The following is a 24457-nucleotide window of genomic DNA, read 5'->3' as shown; positions in this document are numbered from 1 at the left end:
ATTATACCAAGTTAAACCCTCTAGTCACACACCTCATTAACTCACTAATTATCCTCATTAGCTCAATAAATCAGGGTTAAAATTTTCTGGATGTTACACTCATCTTCTTCCTTCCACTTTTGTTGTTGAACCTAGAAAGCTATTGCCACAAAGATTGTAGATTGCACAAATCCAAATCAAATGTAGAAATAGACATAGACGTGACTTGTGAGATTAATTACTAAAGATGATGACTAAATCAAAGCCCTACCTTTCATAAAGCTATTGCTCAAAACATTAAAGTCCCTAAAAATTGTAACCTAGATCTGAAGGGAATGGAGACGTTACCAAACACCATGCTAACAATGAAAACCTAGCAATAATCCTCTTTGGATTTGGGTGTAAAGGGAAAAAGATAAAGACATGACAAGAATGATGGAGATGGTAGTGCAACAGGAATGGCAAGAAGGAAGTAGCAAGCATATCAGGGGAGGGAGAGGAAGGACTAGAAAGGTTGGAAGGGCATTTTCATCTTAAAATATAAATCCTAAGACTAATTTTATAATACTAAGTGGTGGTGGTATTGGGTAACTCCATGTAAGGTGGGTTTGACACTAAATTGGAATGCTCATTATCCCATACCAAACATAAAAAAGTGGGATTATCCAATTTCAATTTCAATCCCACCTTTATAGTCCTTCATACCAAACAGGATTATAGTACATTTGAAGTTGTGACCTACAAATGTACATAAATTTGTGTATGTACTCATCGGTCAAATAACTTATGATATTGCTTCAATTGTTTGATCCTTAAAATTTATTTTTCATAAATTAAGTTACTACAATATCAAAACCATACACAATTAGTCTTTGTCTTTTTTATGTTATTTTTTTCCTCTAAACTAAAAGAACTAATTGTGTATGATTATAATTAATTATAAAATTTTTCAAACTTGATTGATAAATGTTAAATCAAGCACTAAATCAATAAATAAGACAAACTTAAGAGGCAAAAAATTTTATTATTGTGGCAAAAAAATCATAATTATTGTTATATTTTAAAAGTGAAAAGAGTTTTTTGTAATATTAAAAAAATAAAATTAGAAGGACTTTATAAGATGTGCAATTAAAATCATTAGGAATAGGTATGTTTTAATGGTAATTCAAGTACTTTATAAATAATTAAATGCAATAATTTACCATGATTTTGAAGAAAAATAATATAATGACATAAGTAATTGCTAACTATATCAAATTCAATCACAGAAATTATATAAACTCTTTTGGTATTAAATTTTGACTAAATTTGACAATGATATTTTGTTTAAGAAAATTATCTTGCCTCTTAGTACATCTTAATCCATACTACCGATATTAGTTATTAAATGATAGTAACATCAAGAATGTTGGTTAAAAAATTTGTATCCAAAAAACATGCCCCTTATGTCTACTCTTTAAATTCTTCTCATCGCATTAGTTCTAATGAAATAATTAGAAGTATATACGGTGATTATGTTATTGGAAGTAGTGAGTTTTACAATTATAATATCTAGGTCGTTAGATGTAATTTTCTTAACAAACACAAATACAAACTCACCTCGTTGTCCGAACATGTGTGTCTCTTCCTCGCTGGTAGAAACGTAGATAAAAAAACCGAAGGGGGAAAAAAAAGAAAGAAAGAAGGAAAATGAATATTCTTGATTTCTTCAATCGAAACGTGAATAGTATATGCCACGTCGCCACCAACGTGGATTTTGTGTCTTCAACCCAGCCCCCTCTGCCTGCCCAAAATTTTTTGTCGCTGCAGAGCCAAGAGAGAGAAAGAGAAAGGGAGGGAGACAGGTCTAAACTTCCAAAGAGTTTTCTCCTTTTCAGTCCACTGCGCTTCTCTCTCTCTCTCTACCTTCTCTATCTATCTCCATGTGGGAATTCATTATCGCTTGCCATTGTTTTTCTTTTTGATTGTGTTCTTCCCACATTTTCTTCCCAATCCCACATACTACTTCTTTGCTTCACTTCATTCCCTCATTCTACAAATCTACCCCTCTTTATCCTTTTTTGATCATGTTTCCTTTCTTCCCTTTTGAGATTTTGTTGCTTTGACTATTGCATCCGCCTTTCTCTTTCTGGATGTTCTGCTTGCCTTATGATCACCAGCCTGCTCGCTGTTTCTGAACTTCGCTATTGCTCTTGCTCTCACTTTCAGTCGGTGATTTCTGGGCTCAATTGGACAGTACTGGTCTTCTTCGAATTGGGTGATTGCAAGATCTGCTGTGCGATTTGTTTAACGATACATTCTTGATCTTGCTGGTGGTCAACCGACTTATCGGTTTGGATCCGATCGGGGTGAAAACAGCGCCATCTGATGGCGCTGTTCAGAAGGTTCTTTTACAGGAAGCCGCCGGATCGGCTTCTGGAGATCTCCGAGAGAGTTTATGGTATGCTTCTTCTCCTATTTCATCCGTTCCAAACTTTTCCCCTTTTAATTTGATGAGCTTAACAAAGCAAGAGCAATTGTAAAATTGGAAGCATTTGTCCTATTACTTTTTTCCCTACCCATGGAGTTACGGTACTGCTCATTGGAAGCTTGGAAGAAGCAATTGAGGTTTAGGGTTCAATTACTAAGCGTCGGTATCATTTTACGATAATGCGTATGGCAACTCGTTAAAATTACGAATTTCTATAAACTCCTCTCCTCCCTCTTTCTTCATCTCTTAATGCTTCGAGCCTAGTGATAGTTGTGTTAGATATTTCTTATCTCAGAGTTCTCGTTCATTTCTCCCTCTCTCTTTGAACTTAGCTGAGGGAAATCCTGTCTTGGTTTCTATTTATTGCTTTTCCCTTTATGTATGGGATACAGTGGAGGACCTTCAGCTAAAGAGTGGGGGATGTGCTGTCAAATTCACTGCAGAAGTTGAGAAATTGAATTAATGGCTGGACACTTCTGTTTATTACTAGTCTGCAGCTCGTGGCATCGCATCGATTCGATTACGGTTTCCAGATAGTCGGTGATATTAAAGGAATCGGACAGTTATTGGGCAAAAAAGGGGAGAAAAAGAAACGGGATAGTGGAGCAATCCCTTTACACCCTGGTCAGGGCTGGGTTGTTAAGGCCAAAGTCTGAATTTGGGTACAAATGGTGTAACTTGTTTAATAGAGAAATGAAAACAGTGTTTCAGTCAGAGACTGGTAAGTCATGAATGGAGGATTGCCAGTTGAAGAATTGTGGACCATTTTTATTCATTGAGACTTGTCCTTTTAGACATTGTTTTGATGCATTGCCATATTCATTGGGACTTGTCCTTTTAGACATTGTTTTTATACCTTACCAGGAATGCTTTTGTTTCGATGTAGTGGGTTAATAGCTAAGGTAATCAGCAGGGTAAATTGCATCCATATTAGTTGCCTAGTTGTGATCTTATTTATTAAGCCACGGATGCCCAATCTGTTATGCTTAATAGTTCAGTGCACCTGTATTAACTAAATATTTGACTTATTTTATCTCTGTTTTGCAGTTTTTGATTGTTGCTTCTCCACAGATGTCTTGGAAGAAGATGAATACAAAGTTTATATGGGGGGGATCGTTGCTCAGCTACAGGATCACTTTCCTGATGCTTCTTTCATGGTGTTTAACTTCAGGGAAGGGGAGAGGCGTAGTCATATTTCAGATATATTGTCTCAATATGACATGACAGTTATGGACTACCCTCGTCAATATGAGGGTTGTCCTCTTCTGCCTTTGGAAATGATCCATCACTTTCTTCGATCAAGTGAAAGTTGGTTGTCTTTGGAGGGGCAACAAAATGTTCTTTTGATGCATTGCGAAAGAGGTGGTTGGCCAGTGCTTGCATTCATGCTAGCAGGTCTTCTATTGTACCGGAAACAGTACAATGGGGAGCAAAAAACCCTTGAAATGGTCTACAAGCAAGCTCCTAAAGAACTTCTTCACCTTCTATCTCCTTTGAACCCACAACCTTCTCATTTGAGATATCTTCAATACATTTCTAGGAGAAATCTGGGTTCTGAGTGGCCTCCATCAGACACGCCCTTACATTTGGACTGTCTGATTCTTAGAGTCCTTCCATTATTCGATGGTGGAAAAGGTTGCAGGCCTGTCGTTCGTGTTTATGGTCAGGACCCTTCAAAACTTGTTAATAGAAGTTCTAAGCTACTTTTTTCTACTTCAAAGAACAAAAAACATGTTCGCCTCTACCAACAGGTGATGTATAATTTAAGCTATTCATACTATTTTTAATCTATCTAGATAGAATGTATTAGTTAAGAAATTTTAACTGCAGGCAGAGTGTACGCTGGTGAAAATTGATATCCAATGTCGTGTTCAAGGGGATGTGGTTCTTGAGTGCATACATACGGATGAAGACTTAAGTCATGAGGAGATGATGTTTAGAGTTATGTTTCACACAGCATTTGTGCGTTCAAACATATTGGTGCTCAACCGTGATGAGGTTGATATTTTGTGGGATTCTAAGGATCAATTTCCCAGGGATTTTAAAGCAGAGGTAAGTCATTGTTATTCTTCTATGCGTGTCATTACATTAAACAGGAGTTAAATTTACTTTCATGTATGTACCAGGTGCTTTTTTTGGACGCTGATGCTGTTATACCTAATCTAACCACAGTCAGGGCAAGCGAAGATGCAAATGAGACAGGAACTGCTTCACCCGAGGAATTCTATGAGGTGGAAGAGATATTTAGCAATGTAGTTGATGTGCAGGAAGGTAAGGTGGATTACGATTCTCTTCTAGCTCATGACAGTGCAATAGATGATCCCAACCAAAAAGAAGTATGGAAAGAGGACTTCGATCCTCCCGCTTTTCAGGAATGTACATCAGATGGTCAGAAACAGGACAGAATGACGGGTTCTGGTACTAATGCAGTAAAAGACATTGCTGTTGATGATGTGAAGTATAAACTTGACGAAGGAGTGGATTCTAATATTCATGAAGTGAAAGATATTACTGTTGATGATGGAGAAATTAAGTCTATAGTCACTACTGATGTCATTATGGAAATGAAGGACGTCAATGCAGATATGCATGGACAATTAGAAGATATGGACAACAAATATGATGAATTTGGCAACGCAACAGAGAAGAAATTAGATTCCAAGGCGGGCCAGCAGAAGCACGATGTTTCCAGACAAAAAAACGATAAAGTACCACCTGTGGTAAAAAAACAACTTTCATCTAACTCAAAGCCAGTGGGAGATACATTGGCAGCTAAGCAAAAGGTTAAGCAGCTTGAATCACAAGGTAATCAGGCAAAACAAGCAAAGCCAAATGCAGTAACTAGGTGGATTCCTCCTAACAAAGGTTCTTACACAAATTCAATGCACGTTTACTATCCACCATCAAGGTATAACAGCGCACCTGCTGCTCTTTCCAATGCTAACTCTTCTAAGGAGAAAATTATAGATGCTAAATCAAGGTCTTCCTCTGCACCTATCGTCTCTGGAACACCTGTTTCTAGTGACAAGACAAATGAATTTAAATGTCAAAAGGTGGACGTATCAAAACCTGCGGACTCTATAGAAGAAATGGAAGAAAAAAACTTGCCATCAATTAAAGAGACATGTCTTCAAACACCAAGTCGGGCCCCCCTTGGTAGCTCAACACAAGTGTTACGACCCCCTCCCCCTCCCCCTCCCCCTCCATTTCATTGTAAAAGCTCTATGGTAGATCCTTTTGAAACATCATCAGTAAGTAGACAAAACCAAGAGATGGATTCACAACTTGTAACTTCTTCATTTGCTCCTCCCCCTCCACCCTCTCCTCTTTTTACTAATGGAACAATCACATCAGGAGTTTTTGGAATGTCTAGTATGGTTGCCCCTCCTACTCCCCTTTCTCCTCCACCACCACCACCTCCACCGCCACCACCTCCAAGGTATGGATTTTCAATCTCTCCACCTCCCCCTCCTCCTCCCCCACCCCCACCATCTTCAAGGAGTGTTTCTCCATTGTTGTCTACACCCATATCACCACCCCAATCTTCACCTTCACCTATCCAATCCTTACCTTTTTTGAAAAATGCTCTACCACCCCTACCCCCACCCCCACCCCCACCACCCTTAAGTAGAACTTCTTTGTCTTCGCCATTGTCTTCTTCAAGCAAAGCGCCACCACCCCCACCTGTACCTCCTTTAGGTAGAGCTCCACCTCCCCCGCCCCCACCTCCTTTTAGTAGAGCTCCACCACCCCCACCCCCACCGCCACCCCCTTTAAGTGGTGTACCACCATCTCCACCTCCACCCCCTTCAAATAAAGCTCCGCCGCCGCCGCCGCCGCCACTACCTCCTCCTCCTCCTTTTAGTAAAGCCCCTCCACCTCCACCACCTCCTTTTGGTAGAGCTCCACCACCTCCACTTCCTCCTTCTGTGTATGGAGCCCCAACTCCACCTCCCCCTCCACCCCCACCTCCATCAAGAGGAGCACCTCCCCCACCACCTCCACCTCCATCAAGAGGGACACTGCCTCCTCCACCACCTCCTCCTCCATTAAATGGAACACCTCCACCACCCCCGCCTCCAATGTCTAGAGCCCCACCTCCTCCTCCACCACCTGGTGTTCGAGGCCCACCTCCTCCCCCTCCTCCTGAAGCACGTGCTCTTAATGCTCCTTCTCCCCCTGGACCTCTAGGGGGTACACCGCCACCTCCTCCACCCTTAGGTTCAAAAGGTTCAAATTCTGATCCAAGAGGAAGAGGGCGTGGACTTTCACGTCCTGGTGGCGTTGGTGCAGTAGCACCTCGACGATCCTCCTTAAAGCCTCTACATTGGAGCAAGGTGACAAGGGCATTGCAAGGAAGTTTATGGGAAGAATTACAGAGACATGGAGAACCTCAAATGTAATTCTACTCATTTCTGTTATCTTTTGTTTGCCTTAATTATTTTGAATTTTTAGAATTATACATCTGGCTTTGTGTTTTTCACATCCTTTCTTTTGTAATAACTGGTTTCATGTTCTATCTTAGTTCCCCAGAATTTGACTTTTCAGAGCTAGAGAGCCTTTTCTCCGCAAATGTTCCTAAACCTGCGGGTTCAGGCGGTAAATCTGGAGATCGACGTAAATCTGCTGGGTCCAAACCTGACAAAGTTCACTTGGTACCCTTCTATGATAATGTTATTGAAATTTGGTATTTTGAAATAAGGAATGTGTGTGAAGGGTGGCTTGATGATTCTTCATCTTTCATTCCATATGTGTAAAGTTTCAATATTTTTTGTTTCAATTCATGAAGGTTTATGGCATTTATTGCCATATTTATATTTAAATTGGAATGTGATCCTATTGTTTAATGTACGTAAAACAAGTCATCTTCATTATGATCTGAATTGTGAATATTCTAAGGGGCACTTAATCTTAATTTGTGGAGGAAACATATTTATGGCTTTCCATAATTTTATATGCCAATGAGATAATTCAGCGTTTCTTGATGCATGAGGCTAATTAAATTGGGAGGGTTGATTACACTAATAAAATATATCGTTTTGTTGTCCCTGCATGTTGATTACACTAATAAAATATATCGTTTTGTTGTCCCTGCATGTTGAGCAAACTATAATTCTGTTATTGCAACTTTAATTAATAGTTCTTGTATTTTTGTAGTTTTTCATTGCTCCCGTTGACTCTTTATTTGTCAGTTCTCTAATGTATAAGCAATAACTTTTTTTTTTTTAATTGTAGATTGACCTAAGGAGGGCCAATAATACTGAAATTATGCTTACAAAGGTTAAGATGCCCCTTTCTGATATGATGGTAAGCTGATACCTTGAAATTTTTATGCTCCTATTCACAACTCTTTGCAACTAGGGCATTGATAATGAATGTTAGCTATATTTTGCAAGAAGCTTTATGACAAAAGTACTCATTAACACTAAGGGTAGCTCTGGTGGTTGGTCGGTGGGGGATTTGTGTAAAGGATAGGAAGTTCTATCCTATTTGAGTACCAATATAAAAGTACTCATTAAGAATGCTTATCTTATATAGACTCTTTAATGATCTCTTGCCATGTTGCAAGAGGGCGGACTTCTCAAACCTTTTGAGATTTTAACTTGTAATTATCAATTGTTAGGATTATGTAACGACTTCAAAGGGTTATTTTCAGGCTGCAGTACTAGCTATGGATGATTCGGTATTAGATGTTGACCAGGTTGAAAATCTCATCAAATTTTGTCCTACTAAAGAGGAGATGGAACTTTTGAAGGTTAGACTTGGTATAATGATGGCTGATATTGTTTTGGCAATTAAGGGTTCCGTTTTTGGGATATGCTTTTATGGTGGGCTGCACCCATTTACTGTGATTTATTTACTTTATTTTGATTTCTTTTGGTTGCAATCAGGGATATGCTGGGGACAAGGAGAGTTTGGGAAAGTGCGAGCAGGTTGGCTTGTGGCTTCTTCTAATTGTATTTTATCTTCTGGTTTTTTAACAGAAAAGCGTGAGCGCATTTAACTTGCATTGGTGTTGTCAAATTGCATGAATCATAATTGTGTATATATGAAAATATAACTTCCCTGGAGCATATCAGTGACAGAAAATAATCATCCTCTGATTGAAGCGGAGAATTGGATGTATGATATTCATTGTAAAATGATCTTGTTCAGTTCTTTTTCTCTTTTCATGTTATGGTTGCATTTAAATTGAGAAGAGCAGATATTGTTAGGAGAAAAGTGATACCAACTTAGGAGTTTGAAAAGTATGGTTATAAGTGAAAGTTGATTGTGAAAGGGGTAAAATGTTTAAACAGAAATCAAGTTCAAGACAGTGGCAATGTGTTACAGTTTATGTGGCTTTGAGATATATATATATATATATATAATCATACTCTTACATATATTTGATTGTATTCTTTTCAGTATTTTTTGGAGCTGATGAAAGTTCCGCGAGTGGAGTCAAAATTAAGAGTATTTTCTTTCAAGATCCAGTTTGGTTCTCAGGTTCCTTGGCGTTTTTAGTTTTTATAATCATCTTAGGAGGATTTTTTTTCCTTCTCTTTCTTCAGTTGTTATTCTTACCTCTTTATGCAGATTACCGAATTCAAGAAGAGTTTAAATACTGTGAACTCTGCCTGTGAAGAGGTACTCAACTCATGATGCTAACATTTATTCTGTTATGTGTATTTCTTGACATTGTTCGCTTTCTCTTGGTTCAGGTCCGAAAATCTGTCAAACTGAAGGAGATAATGAAGAAAATTCTTTATTTGGGGAATACATTGAATCAAGGAACAGCAAGGGGTTAGTAGTTTCTTAGACCAGCATCTTTTCTTTCATGAACACCTAGTTTATCTTTGACATTTCATGTGTTACCTTTCAACCTTTTGTGTATTTCTCTAGGATTTGATCCTATGTAAAGTTTCTAGTTTGTGGACAAAACTTTTGAGTGAAAAAGTTGTCATTTTATGCAGGATCTGCGGTGGGATTTAAGTTGGATAGTCTGTTAAAGCTCACAGACACTCGTGCTTCTAACAATAAGATGACACTGATGCATTACCTTTGCAAGGTACAAGTCTTTATTGCAATAGATGAAGATACTGTTTGGTGGCTTATATTTCTCATTTGGGTTTAGGTCCTTGCTGAAAGGTCACCCGGGCTCCTTGATTTTCACCTAGACCTAGTCAGCCTGGAAGCTGCTACTAAGGTGATGATTTATTTTTAGTCACAGAAAAGTGCTTTTGGTGCTGACTGTCAGGTTGAGATAGTTGGATTTCTATGTGTACTTATTAGTAAATCACCTTGCAGATACAATTAAAATCATTAGCTGAAGAGATGCAAGCAATCATCAAGGGATTAGAAAAAGTTAGGCAGGAGCTTGCTGCATCTGAAAACGATGGACCTGTATCTGAAGTTTTCCGCAAGGTGTTTGGCATTTTAATGTTATTTCATGGTTCATTTACTAGGGGGAAAAATAAAGGGACTAATTTTTGAAAGAAAAATGAAAATGAATTTTTGAATTTATTTAGTGGTTTTCTGCACCATGATTTTTTTTTTTATGTATTTGTATTAATGTGATTTTTATCATCATCATTTAATTTATATTTCTGGTTACACATCCTTATTTCTTGTTTAGATTGAGAGATTAGCACTGGTCCCGTTATATTTTTGGTTATAATTGGCTTGTAGTTCCTCTAATTGTATCAATTCAGCTTTCGTTTAGAACCCCCCACCCAAAAAAAAGTTTTTTAATTGCCTATGCAAAATGGTGAAAGACTGATACATTTACTGAACATTAGGAAAGGGCATATTGGTATATGTTAAGATGCGGTGGATTATGTATTAATATTCCACAATACAATCAAGGAATTGGTTTAAGAAACCATAAAAAATTAGGAAAACAAGACTAATGGAAAAGTGAAGAGGAAAGTTGGTGGTTGGGGATTCTATGGTCCCACCTGCGTCTTGAACAGTAGGAAATTGTTGCTGTCTTTGTAGTTTGTGACTTTTGGGTATAGAATTGATGGTGAAACTCCTGCAGAGCTATCTGAAGTCAACTTCATTCCAAATATATTAATCTATTGGAAAGGAGTGAACAAAACAATAGTCCAGTAGTTCTGTTTATAAACAGAGGTTGCAACATTGTAACACAATCAAATTTTAACATAACTATAACTCCTAACAAATAAATCCAAAGTAAAACAAAATTCTAATTCTTAAATAAGACCCCTGTGCAAATCAAAACTACTAAGATTAATAAAATTTGGCATCTGCATCACTTGCTTTGTTGCAAAAGCAATTTTATGTGCCTCCAAGTTTTGACTTTGGTGGTGCTGAAGAGATTTAATCAATCCTGTTCTGTCATTTTGGACATAACTAACTTCAAATAGAAGGAAATACTTATCATGTCCAAGTGAAGATTATAAATTCTTGTTTTTAAGTCTTAGTTTGCATTGATCGCTAGCAATTAGCATATTTATCCGTTTAAACTTTTTACCATATGTTAGAACTTTTGTTTATTACTATCACCTGTATTATAGTTAAAAAGGAGAAAAAGGAAATCTTCTGCAAAAATGTCCACCCATAATTCAATAAAAGAATATCTAGTTTTCTTTTAAATGCTGATACATTCACTTTCACATGGTTTATTATTTGGTTTATATTTCAGCAATGGACTGATTTTTAATTTGTTTATAGACATCAAAAGAATTTGTTGTTGGTGCTGAGACAGAGGTGGCATCTGTATCAAATTTATATTCTGTGGCGGTAATATGTCAATCATCCCTTTGACACATTATGCAGTGGTATAAAGAGATATGATGACCATTTATTTCTCCATGGACAGGGTAGAAATGCGGATGCACTTGCACTTTATTTTGGTGAGGACCCTGTCCGTTGCCCATTCGAGCAAGGTAAATTAAGGATTAACATTTGGTCATGTTGTTGGTATGACGTGCACCCTTTTTCTAATGCTGATGATTTCAACTGTTTTGGATCATAATATATTGAACCAATATCTCTGAATAGATTTCGTTGATATCTTTCTATTGAATCTATGGATGTGACCAGAGTAAATTTTCTAAAAATTTGGGCTAAGTTGAGATCTCTTAACTTGTGGTTAAGGATATTCCTGCTTCTTTAAGTGTTAGACTAGGAAGAGATTTGGCAGCTTTTTTATAAACGAAAGAGAAGACGGCCCCTAATTGGATCCTTGTGTAAGTGCCGCAAACAATTGGATTAAGACAGATAGAGAGGGGGGTAAGGAAGAGAGGGTAGTTATGTGCAATAAGATATATGGAGGGGAAAGTCGACTGGACTTGTCAATGAAGTTTCATAATCTTTGGGTTTACATTTGGTATAAGCAGTCATTTGTTCCTTTGGAATTCTCAAGCTGATTCCTACTTGTTTCTGGTTTGGTGATTACAGTTACTGCAACTCTCCTAAATTTTATAAGGTTGTTTCGGAAAGCACATGAAGAAAATTGTAAACAGGCAGAGTTAGAGAAGAAGAAAGCTGAGAAAGAGGCTGAAATGGAGAAGGCTAAGGGCATTAACTTGACAAAGAAAAGTGCAAGATAGTTGATAACTTGGCTGTTGGCTTCTCTGCACTGACATCACTCTTATGTCAAAGAACCAGAGGTCTGCCCTTGTGGTGGCAAGGGGATATTGAGCTGGAAAAGCAAGTTCTTTCCAGCGTCAGACCTTTGAATCATACGACAGGCTTAGGCGTTGATTCTTGGACAATCAGAATCTTATGGCCTATTGATCTTTGTGTTTGAATACACTGGAAAGATCACATTTTGAGACGATGAGTTCTTATTGTGGTTGTTGGAGATGCCCTGAGCACCCAGCAAATAATATGAAGACCATGGATCTTCGTGAATCATTTCAAGAAGAAATTTTGTGGTATTGAAGATTGAACGCGCCTTCGATTGCAGAACTGCATCTGGCTTCCGTCATACAGCGCCAGAGCAGATGCTTTGTTTTGTAAAGTACTAAAGTCCATCCGTAGTATTGTAGTATCGAGGAACCTTGTACAAAGCGCTAACCCTTACTTAGGATTCAATTCTTTCTCATGTAACATAGAAATTAGTTCCTTCCTTTCATTTTCATAGAGATTTTGGTAGGATACAATCGAGGAAATGTATAGCTGTAGGGTTTAGAATAGAAATTAGCAACTAAATCGCTGCATTGTAACTGTATTTTAGTGAAGAGCAGGCTGAGTTAGATAATGCTCTTATTTTTTCTTGTGAAATACTTTTTTGTGAAGTGTAAAGGGTTTCTTGAAATTTAGCATTATGGACCAGAGGACACGCTGATGTATACAAAGACCCAAATTCCGACAGGAAATCTGCAAGTTTAACCATAGCTGCCTGGGGCTATTTGTACTTGGCACCTCAGTGGTTATATACCTTTTTTTTTTTTTTTTTAAAGACATTTCAAGGTGCACTCATTCAGATTGTTCAAGGATTCTTGTGATCGTTGATAAACCTACAAGAATGTTTTACAAGTGTGTTTCGCTCACCCTGGCTCTTCTGCGAAATGGTTCATCCTCTGGGCACTGTTCAGTAGGATTTGGGCTCATGTCAAATCACGCGTTTTTGCAATAAAAAAGAGAGAGAGAAATCTGCGTATGCTTGGTTTGTAGCACACGTTTCATGCAGTTTCCTTCAAAGAAGTTCTGGAACCCAAAAAAAAAAAAAAACAGATTCCACGGTTTGGGAATCTGTTAACAGAAGTTGAACACTTGAGTTGAACAGAAGATAATATGTGATTTTACATGAAGAATCCAACTGTACAAAGTGTAAATACCATGTTTCATATTAATTCTCTCCTCAGAGTATGTTTTAAAATGTCGAATGCTTTTGCTGAGGATAAAGAAGGTTCAGTTTCGGTTTGCCATGTCTTGTTTATCTCTGTTTTCCTTAAGATTTGCTTGCCATGTGATTTCAAGAAACTAGAAAGAGAAGGAAAGACTATAAGGACGTTTGATTTTCAATTTTTTTTAAAAAAATTGTTTTCAACTTTTAAGAAATTAAAAAAAAAAAAGCATTTGAGCAAGTATCTTATATTTAAATAATTTCTAAAATTATTGTCATTTATCACCACTTATTATCATATGTTACCACCGCTAACTATCACCATATACCATTGGCTATTGCCATCAATCACCATTAACTATGCCCGATTACTACCGTATGCTATTGCCATTAATAACTGCAATTCACTATCATTAAATGATTTTTTTTATTTTAACTTCTTTTTCAAATGAACATGATCAAATATATTTTTTATTTTCTTTTAAAAATGGTTTACAAAATAGTTTTTCAAAAAAAAAAAAGATAGAAACAAAGTCAAATAAACCCTAATTCTCTTTTTTTGATGTACAGAACACCCTAAATCGAAAGGCGAGACTGACATAGGTTGTGTAGAAGTTGATATATGATCCTAAAATAAAAGATAATGAACATATTTGTGTTCTATCATTATTTACACTGTGAAGGATTGCTACTGTACCAGATAGAAATCCAGAGAACATGAGAGTCCAAGAATGCAAAAAAAAAAAAAAAAAAAAGGACAATTATGGTGTATTTGAATTATTGAGAATTTAAATTTGAATTAAATTCCTCATTTGGATACCAAAAATTTATGAATTTTCATTTCAAATTAACATTTTTCTAATTTTAAATTTTTTCTATATCCTATTCATTTAAAAGTTTAATGTATTTTAAACATTTTGTTCTCTTTGTGTTTTTTATTATTAATATTTTTGTGACTCTCGTATTTTCTTTTCATTTCTTTTCCATTTAAAATTTATTAAAATATCCATGTAAAAATTTTTAAATGTATAAATTTTAAATGTGAGATTTAAAATATAAGATTTTAAATTTAAAATTTAAATTCATCTATCCCATGACACCTAAAATTATACCAAAGGTGACTCTAAATAAATCTTTGGCCTCTGTCAGCCAAACTCTTTTATGTCTTCCGACGCTGCTCTATCCATTTCCTTCAAGCAGCATAAATAAATCTTGCAAGCAAATATCTTCTATACATACTTTTAAATATTATATTAAAAAAATAAAATATCATCATCATCATCATCATCTTTATCTTATCCTTCAAGAAGCAGAACAGAACATCCTGGATGACTACTTCAATAATCATCCTAACCTTATATTTCAGGGCAATTCTTCGAAATTTTTGGTTCTGTCGAACTCATAACTGTCCTTCTCTGAAATCTCAATCCTGACCAACAATTTTGCATCTACGTCATCAATCCACGACCTCGTCTTACAATTTTTGTAGAACATGGAAGCTACAATAGTATCAAGGACGACGAAGATTGAGTACAAGTAAGCAATGAAAATCGCCTCTGAAGCCATCCAAGGCTCTGCCTGTCCACCAGTACGATATGCTCTGACGACCCGAAATTGAAACAAAGCTTCAATGGCAGCCAGAGCCATGTTCATGGGCAGAGCCAACAACAAAGCCATTGATGTTCTTCCTCTTAGAAGAACACAAGCCTTAAGAACCGCCAAATACCCCCCATGTCCTTCCATGCCAGACAGAGCCATCGCCATGTTGCCGATGACGAGTGCATTGGCCAGAAAAACAGAGAAGAGAACCACCCCACATGATGTAACCAAGAAAAGCGTATCAGGGGAAGTGGCGTCAAATCCTTCGACCACACCAAGGGCAAAAAACAGAAGACAGTACGAGGTTGCAATGGCAGAGATAATCAATAACGAGCTGCTAATGCAGGTTTTTAGGAGCGGTTTGTAAAGAGATATCATGGAAGTAAAAGAAGAAGGTGAGGGAGCTGGCTTGTAGGGATGTTTCAGAGCCTGAAAGATGGAAGCTTTAGCGATGATGAGGAAGGTGAGGGTGAAGGGGAGGGTGAATATCGAGGAAGCGATGGTTTCAGAAGCCTTGAGGCTGAAAAGGCCAAACATTTTTGAAGAAGAAGAAGAAGGGAATCCTGCAGCATCGAACAGAGTCGTCAAACGATTAGAGATTTGAGGGAAGAGAGAAGAGGAGGAAGGGACAAGAGCTTGAGAGAGCAGAAAAGAAGTAGAGAAAGGGAGAACCATGAAAGCAGAAACAGAGGTGAAATAGTGATAGTTCTGAAGGAAACCATGAACTGATCTTCTCAGGATCTTGCCTGCAACATCCATCGGAATTGGATGAGAGGGAGAGGGAGATGAAAGCTTCAGAGGGTGTTGGGTGTTAAGAGATTGCGTAGAATGGATTGTTATAAGGAAAGGTGAAGCTGTTTGGACTTAGTTTTCACCAAAGATTTTGGAACTACTCTATGGATTATAGACCCATAGGAATCCTCACCAGCCAGGCTTACCCAAGACAAACCATCTCTTTGCTTTGCTGCTGCTTCTCTTTATTTTTAAAATTTTTTTATAACGCACAGTTATGATATTCAAGGCAAGATCACACACAAAATATGGAACCTCTCCCAACGAAAATTTAAAATTTAAGTTGTATGATAAGGTCGCCTCTTTCAATATAGTTAACCACGATTACTTCTCTTTCTGCATGTGCAACGATTAATTTGGTATGAACTAGAATTTGGAGAAACTATTTACTTACCCCACATTGAATCATAACAAATTCATTCAAATAGATTTGTAAGTTTTATCATTTGGGATATTTTATTTTGGAGGATATTCACAGATTCATTGTATATCTATTCGGTAAGAAGGTATGAATGCAGAATTTAAGGGAGTTTATCCATTTGGTGAAGAAAGATAATGCTTTTTTATCTTTTTCTTTTTCGCCTGAGATTTGTTTTAAATAGTACTTTAAAAGAAATTTAATAAGCAGCTGATTTGCAAGATATGCATTTTAAATCCTATTGTTTAGTACAACTTTTTTTTCAAAAAAAAAACTTTTAAATAATAGGCCAGCAAATTTTTAAAGCTTAAGTGTCTTCATTTTCATGAATAATTATCCCAATTCAAATTCAAGTTTCCTCTTATTATCTAAATGATAATAACTAGTGTTTGGTTAATGGGTGGCTTGGTTAAATTTACTAAATTTATGAGAAAGTGAACTTTTCAGAGAATATACTTCTAAGTTAATTTTGTAGGAAGTTGATAATTGATTGCTTTGCTTTATTTTTTTTAAAATAATTTTCGACAAGTCAAACTATTTTTTTCAAAATACATATAGCATTTTTAAAGTTAAATAGAAAAATATTAAATATTTTTTTCCTCATTCTTTTTAAATATATCATATCAATATCAATAGTTTCTTCTGTATCAAGAAAAATATATCAATAGTTTCTTGAAGTTAAAAACATATACAATGTCAGAAAAATTCTTCTTTGTCATGTGCAAAATAAAACTAATTTACTCCCTCTATTTAAAAATATAAGATATTTTTAATTATAATCTTATCCTCAATAAAATAGTTACCTACTTTTTAACTAACCCTATTTTTTTATATTTATCCCTATTAAACACCTTACAATAAATATAAAATTATTATCAATAAGAACACTTAAAAAAAAAAGATAATGATTACACTTCGAAAGATTAAAATTTTTTTATATTTTTTAACATCCAACTTTTTAAAAAATATTTTATATTTTTAGATGGAGGGAGTATTTTTTTTTTTTTTGGTGGAAGCAAAATAAAACTACTCTAGTTTCTGCGCACGCTTGTCTAAGGAAAGATTTATTTTGTTTGTAGAAGATTTCTTAACAAGCACTTTAAGTTATTGACTTGGGATTGGTGGCTAAAGTATTTTGCAGGTCCAGGTGACGAATATTTTAAATCAGCACAAAATGAACCATTCAATTCAATGTGCCCCACCCACTCACTCTTCTTAACTTTTTTTTTTTTTTAAATTTGCTTCTTTGTCTTTAAACCAGTCTGGAATGAATATTTAATATTTTAAATTATTTATATTGTAGCAATTTTATCTTTAAAATAATCAAAACCTAAACAAAATATACCTTCATTTAGATTTACTTAATATGATAAGTGGTATTTTTAATTAGATTTAAGTCCTAATCATTATTTTTAACAATCAGTATTGAGGTATTTAATTAGGATAAATATATTATGTTTTAATTAATTTATGAATATATTACTATAACAAATAATTTATGATACTAAATATTTTTTGAAGAACAGTTCAAAATAAAAATACACCTTAACTTTTTTTTTTATTGTATTTTTTTCATTCATTATAGTAGTGAGAAAAAAAATCCAATTGAATGGAATGGTTCATGTGGTTGAACTTTTGATCCAGTTGACTTTGGAGACATCCATCGGAAGCCAAAAACCATCAAATCCAATAAAAATCAATTTGAATTTGAATCAGTCCAATGTCAAGTTTTATTTATGACACTTCTTGTAGGTTTAATGCGATACGCCCTTCGTTAAAAAAAAATGAAAATATTTTTTAAAAGAGTTAAATATTTAAAAATATAAAATATTTTTAGTTTTTTGAAGTGTAATTATTAATTTTTTTAAAAGTACCCCTATTAATAATGATTTTATATTTATTGTAAGGTATTTAATAGAGATAAATATAAAAAGATAGAGTTAATTTAAAACTAAGTAATTACTTTATTTGGGGTGAGATTCGATTAAAAATGCTTTATATTTTTGAACGGAGTAAGTATATTCTTTACCATAGTATAATACATCTCTTAAAAATTATGTTTAGTCTAAAATATTACTTAGTTTTTACAATTACTTTTTAACTATATTCTTACTTTGTTATTTTTTTGAAACAAAATGGTGCATGAAATTTTAATTGTTATTATTAAGGAATTTAGATAGGATATTTAAGATATAATTGGAAAGATGTAAAAAAATTAAAAAGATTAAAGTTTCATCTAATTCTTTTTTAACCATAAAATAATTATATATATCTTATATTATGATCTGGAGGGAGCATGTACTATATAGTAAATATTTTTTTTCTATTTTTACATAGTTTTTAAAGTAGTTTTTCTTTGAATTATATCATTAAATAAATTGTGGATATATTTTTTCATTTCACCCATCATTTTTTATTTTGTGACAGTCATAAATTGAAATACAACACTTATTGAAAAAAGGAAACAAAAATTATCAAAGCTTCCGCATGGTAGGTCACACAACCATAGTTTAGGTACTTTTCACATGGTGCTTCAATTATTATTATTCTTGTCTTCCAAGATATAATAATAATAATAATAATAATAATAATAATAATAATAATAATAATAATAATGGAGAGGACAGATCAAAATGCATATTTAAATGGGGCTATCTTGTTTTGTATCAATAATAGTTAGATTAAAGGAACCCTTGTTATCTGATTATTACAAGGGATATACTTCATTTAAAATCACGTCACATTTATAACATGTTGACAATGATTCATTGCAAATTATTGTATTTACAGGGAAACAAAATTGCAAATTATTGTACGCATCCATGGACTGTGCACCTTGATATATTGAGTATGTATAATATAACTGCACACATTTTTTCATTAACGTACATTTATTTTACTTCAATTTTATTAATAAAAGATAAACAGATAAATTCCATTTCTTTAGCCAAACAGTATTGTAATACGTGTTTTTTTTTTATATACAGTTACTTAATATCCGATTCAATTGGGTTAAACTAAACTAAATTAAATAAATCAAAAATCAAATCCATTTTGATAAGAACAAAGGTAACAAAATGATAGTTATAAATCAAAAGGAAAAGTCTGGCCAGAAAAAAATGTGGGCATCAGTGTGGAATGGTGGATCTGGTGAGAGAGTTTACATTTTTTTAAAAAAAAAATATTTGATTATATTTCGGTAAATAAATAAAAAAAGAATTTATCGTTGTTTGGCTATTATATTGCCTTGGTGAGATGTCAACATATTTGGCGACTTTCTAACTGAAAATTGACCGTAATTAGGTGATCCAATCCAGATTAACAACCTTTTAATACTTGGCCTCAAATTAGTTTCTTCATTCTTTCTTTGAAAAAAGGTGTGTCGGTTGCTTTTTTCTGAAAAAATTATTTTATTATAAAAAAATATCTAATGTAGTCCATTTTTTATGATCAATTTAAATACTAGCATATTTTTTAGTCTAATCTTCTCTGACAAAGTCTAAATTATTTTTTCTTTGAAAAAATGGTCCAAGCTTCAATCTCTCTGATAATCTAAAATAATTTAACAAAATAAATGGCCCAGGCCAAAAAAAAAAAAAACAATATACAATGACTTGAGCTTCTTTCCTCACAATTTAATACTAACACAAGCATTGTGAATTAGTTAAAACTGAATTTCAGATAGTGGTGACTGATGTCGTCTATGCAAGAAATGGAATAATATAGAGGGCATGAAAGTGAAATTGTCATAATAAGCATATAAATGTTTGTATAATGGTTCAGAGAATTCGATATACATTGGAGTGGTTGTTAGTTTATTTGGCAAAATCAAAACTTGAACACCCGGTTCATCATCAAATGTGATAACCAAAACCACTAGACACTTATATAATCTCCCTCTATGATTGACTTTTTTGGATTAATTGACTACATAACAAAATAAAATCAATTATAAAGTTTGCAACGGAATCTTCCTTAGTGATGGTGTCGGTGATGAGGACATATGGTTAAGCTTCTGCTTAATAACAGTTCATGACCTATTTTGGAGATACTGGATTGATTTCCCAGAGATTACGTCCATGTTACTGCCCAAATTAAGGCCCGAATGTTCACTTTTCACATATTGGGTCTGTGCCATTGTGGCCCGTTGGCAAAAAAAAGTTTTGTGGCCTAAAAAAAGTGCAATATTTTTCTCCAACTTCTAAACTTCTAATATTATTATTTGGCCAAGAAATTCTTGCACCTAATGTATCATTTTATTCATAGTATGTCTAATAAAAATATGCTATATTATATGATTGTAAATATAAATTTATCCTATCATTGTGATAATAAAAAGAGAAAAGACAAGACAAGAAATTCTAAAAATAAAGTCATTAAGAATAATAATACAAAATTTTATTTAATTCAATTGATGCTAATATGATATGTTTTTATTGAATAGATTATAAATAACATGATGCATTACATTTGTGCAATAAATTTTTTGGCTGAGAAGGTTGGAAGTATTTCTTTAAGGTGAAAATAAACATTGATATTCACTATTTATTTTTTTTTTCACAAATTTTTGTCTCTTTCTATTTTGGGACTTGGGTTTCTCTTCCCTATGCCTCCACGGTAAATCTAAATGACTCAGATCAAGTTTTAATGATACAAATTAATCTGTATTTTTAAAAAAAATATGCCATAGCAATATTATACTTTCAAATATTTAAGAATATCAATTGTGGCTCATGAATACTTTCAAAATATATTTATACTTTAACCCGTAAGTATACTATGCAGATTTGAACCCCATCTTGCTTCATCGCTTAGGCAAGCTAGCTGTAGATTAAAAAAACAAAAAAGGATAAAATGCAGACCATTCAAATTAAATGATTAGGATTTAGGAAGGAAGAAACCAACCCAAGTGCTAACATGCTGAGCATACTACCTAATATCACTGGCAACAAAATTTATAAAAAAAAATAAAAAATACACTACACAACATAGCCATACGTACAACTCTCTGCACCAGTGCATTCGTCACCGTATACCAATTCATCATTTTGGACCCATAAGTTGAACAGCAAAACAAGGCACAACCCCAAGATGTTCTTGTCCAGGCACCGACCCGAGACTTGCGAGATGACATGAAAAGTACGTTCAAGTCTTCCTTAGTAACATGAAGACAGGGACTAGACGAAACAAACCCTTCAGATCTTGCATAACTTGCAAGGTCGACTATGGCATATCAAGATTTGATCTCAGATTCTTTCCAGCATGTCACGAATATCCCACATTAATTACCTTCCTTCGAAGTGAGCGATCTGAGACAACATCATAGAATCAACATCGGTCACATCAGATTCTTCAGTTGCTTGAGTGCCAGAGTGATCTCCTTTCTCGCCACTCTCATTAGCTTGTTCTAACGCAATCGAATTCGCTGTCGTGTCTTCATTAGTATCGATCTTCGAAACAGCTTCCTGAAGCTGCAAAGCATACTCCAAATTCCACAACACATCACCCATGGTAGGCCTATCCGCTCCATTATCCTCCAGACACTTCTCCGCAGCTTCCACAAACTTGTTCAACGACCCACAGGCAATTGTGTCGGCGATACGAGGATCGATGATCTTATAAAGCATGCCTCTCCTATGTTGCTGCAACGCCCAATCCGCTAAATTCACTTGTTCCCTAGGAAGTGTCGGGTCAAGCACAGGCCTCGCACACAGTACTTCCATAAGCACGACCCCGAAAGAATAAACATCGGATTTCTCAGTTAATTGCTGACTTCTAAAGTACTGAGGATCGAGGTATCCAAAACTACCCTTCACTGCTGTACTCACGTGGGTTTTCTCTGGGTTTGCCTTGGACAACCCAAAGTCTGCAACTTTAGCCACCAAGTTTTCGTCCAAGAGAATGTTAGTTGTTTTCACATCTCGGTGAATGATGCTCTGTGCTGCACCTGTGTGAAGATAGTGAAGGCCACGAGCAGAACCTATACAGATTTCAAGCCTCTGTTTCCACGATAATGGAGGTAGGTTGGAGCCGTAGAGATGAGAACGAAAAGGGCCGTTGGCCATGTATTCGTAGACAAGAATCATCTCTGAGTTCTCGTCACAGAAACCCATTAAGGAAACTAAATGTCGGTGTCGGAGTTTTGAGAGCATGTCTATCTCTGTTCTGAACTCGTTTATGCCTTGTTCTGAACTAGGGTTTCCTCGTTTTATGGCAACTTTTGTCCCATCTTCTAAAGTCCCAAGATAGACTTTTCCGAAGCCTCCCACGCCGATCACTGCCTTTTCAACGAAATTATTTGTGGCTTTTCGGAGTTCATCAAAAGGAAAGAACCGTCCGATCCCAGTCGGTGTTAAGTATCCAGAGTAGCCGCTTCTGCTCTTGCGAGAACCAAATATGCTTGACCTTCTAGAGCTGCTTTTGCTTAAAGCAGAACATAAGCTCCCAGGATGGGTGGATTGAATCGGAAGAAGCCATGACGAGAAGCTATCTTTACTTTCCCACCCATGAGGCCTCTGTCGCCATCGGAAGCAGATCACCGCAACAAGAAACATCGCTGTCATAGAGAATCCCAACCCAATAGCTGCAGCCACTTTCAAAGCCAAGGTGTTTGCGTTCGGACCCTTGTATTTCCCATCAACAGAGAAAAATCCATCCAAGCTATTAGCCATATTGCTCATCTTTATCACTTCGAATCCATTCAGGATCGCATTGGGTATCCCTTGCTGGAGATTCGCGGGACCCACTTGTACCAAAATAGACCCATTTGTAATAGCGGATGAATTAAGGACGAAGTCCTGGTAAAAAGCAGTGGCTAGAGCTTTGGTTTCAGAGGAAAGATCTAAACTTGCAGCTCCCATCATCTCGTTTAGGTAAACATTGAAGTATAATTGGCTAAGGTTTTGGCTTACAATGTCGCAGAAGTGCAACCTTATCAAGTAGGAGAAACTCTGGTCTGCGTTCATTCTCCATGAGAGGTTGAAATTGGGCTGGTTCACTTTAGGATCTTTCATTACCATAGCTGAAGAATAAACAGAGCTCGGAGCAATCAATGGAGTGACCTCACCATTTTGTGGGTATTTGATGATTTTTGTCGAAACAGAGACATTCTGTGACCCTTGTGGGAATACATTATAGGAAGCATCAGTCTCCCATGATCTTAACAAGGGGTCTCTGTTTGGAGCCATGGGTGGACCTCCAACGTTAACTCTGTAACATACCTGAAGAGCGTAATTAAAGATCCCATGAAAATTTCCCGGTGGGAAAACAGAAATAGCAGTGTCAAGGATAAGAGGGTCAGGGGCTGTGACAACCTCAATGCCGTTGATGAAAGCGAGAGATTTCTTCTTGGGTAAGAATTTTAAGGAGAATCTACTGTCAGAGACATTAAGGAGGTACTCTTTGAACACAAAGGAGGTATTGTCGGTGATAGAGAAGTCATGCAAGAGAACAAATCGATCAGTTTGGACGGTGAAAACGGCCTGGGTGAGATTATAAGAAGGATGCGGAAGCGGGAAGAAGTAAAGACGAACCCAAAGTCGACCCATCTTGGAGATATAGAAAGTGTAGGTGGATTCATCCGTAAAAATTCTGGCACTGTTGAATAAAGGGAGTGAGGTAGGAGGAACAGAGGAGGAAGCGTTGAGGTTGATGGAGTCGACGGAAGTTTGGATGTCCTCGTCAGTGGAGAGAAGAGAAGAGGAATCGCGATCAGACCTGAAGGTTCTTCCATCTTGGAGAAGGGTCTGGGTAGAGGAGCCACAATCAATGAGATAATTAACAGGAGGCGAGAAAAGGCTAGTAATGGAAGTAGCATTGGAAGGGGAAAAGAGGAGGAGGAGGAGGAGGAAGAGGGGAAGAAAAAGGAGGAGGGAAGAGTGAGAGTGAATTACCACCGCCGACGTAAACCCTCCGGCCATATTTCCGAGGGGCAGAGATGGCGGGGGGATGAGGGGGAAATGGGGAAGAAGGACATAGATGACAGGTTGGAAGAAAACCTAACAGAAGGATGGCCGTTGTGGGAAAACAGAAGAAGATATTGAGCGGGAAAGCATTTACTTTTTCTTCAGAGCTTTTGGAGACTGGGTAAAACTGAATGCAATGAGGAAGGACCGAAGGAGAACCTAGTTATGCGTTAGACCCCAAAAACAACGCTAAAGGTGGTTTTTTTTTTTTTTTTTATGGTTTCTTTTTCTAATGATTGTTTTACTGTTTCGTTCATGATAGTCAGTTGGGACGTAACGATGTTGGTTCGTTTGTTCGCTCAGCAAGCTGTGTTTTACTATTTTTTTTATTGAGTACAAGTATTCTTTTTATTAAAAATAATCATGTTATAGTATGATTTACTAAATGTGAGAATTCAATGCCCTTGAGAATTCGACCCTTAACTTAATGCAAT

The 24457-nt window shown here is 35.8% G+C and overlaps 3 protein-coding genes across 7 annotated transcripts; 1 reads left to right on the top strand and 2 right to left on the bottom strand.

The window, feature by feature from the left end:
* The first annotated feature begins 1773 nt into the window (after window positions 1–1773).
* On the top strand, window positions 1774–12780 carry LOC129307727 (formin-like protein 20). 5 transcript variants are annotated; one of them, XM_054948595.1, is made up of 17 exons: window positions 1774–2419; window positions 3497–4200; window positions 4280–4501; window positions 4576–6848; window positions 6975–7104; window positions 7685–7756; window positions 8106–8204; window positions 8341–8382; window positions 8858–8905; window positions 9029–9079; window positions 9154–9235; window positions 9406–9500; window positions 9567–9638; window positions 9740–9856; window positions 11129–11197; window positions 11277–11343; window positions 11858–12780. In XM_054948595.1, the coding sequence occupies exons 1-17, from the start codon at window positions 2347–2349 to the stop codon at window positions 12007–12009; spliced, it is 4368 nt and encodes a 1455-aa protein (XP_054804570.1). In that variant the 5' UTR covers window positions 1774–2346; the 3' UTR covers window positions 12010–12780. The 5 variants fall into 5 exon arrangements, with proteins under 5 accessions (XP_054804570.1, XP_054804569.1, XP_054804571.1 ...); XM_054948594.1 differs by having other exon boundaries at window positions 1775–2419; window positions 8858–8938; XM_054948596.1 differs by lacking the exon at window positions 1774–2419 and adding an exon at window positions 2842–3170 and having other exon boundaries at window positions 8858–8938.
* A 1697-nt stretch (window positions 12781–14477) lies between these two features.
* LOC129309722 (uncharacterized) lies at window positions 14478–15694 on the bottom strand. Its single transcript, XM_054951404.1, has one exon. It carries the CDS (start codon window positions 15606–15608, stop codon window positions 14613–14615), a length of 996 nt encoding a protein of 331 aa, XP_054807379.1. The 5' UTR covers window positions 15609–15694; the 3' UTR covers window positions 14478–14612.
* Window positions 15695–20925: 5231 nt separating this feature from the next.
* On the bottom strand, window positions 20926–24195 carry LOC129308745 (probable receptor-like protein kinase At5g61350). The gene has a single exon (XM_054950083.1). The coding sequence runs from the start codon at window positions 23976–23978 to the stop codon at window positions 21345–21347; it is 2634 nt and encodes an 877-aa protein (XP_054806058.1). The 5' UTR covers window positions 23979–24195; the 3' UTR covers window positions 20926–21344.
* Window positions 24196–24457: the final 262 nt, after the last annotated feature.

This window comes from Prosopis cineraria, unplaced genomic scaffold (genome assembly GCF_029017545.1).
Source record: "Prosopis cineraria cultivar Desert tree isolate PC_DT_omini unplaced genomic scaffold, ASM2901754v1 PC4, whole genome shotgun sequence".
Taxonomy (NCBI): domain Eukaryota; kingdom Viridiplantae; phylum Streptophyta; class Magnoliopsida; order Fabales; family Fabaceae; genus Prosopis; species Prosopis cineraria.
Note: the sequence above shows the minus strand (reverse complement) of the source record. Positions and strands in the feature narration are given on the sequence as shown.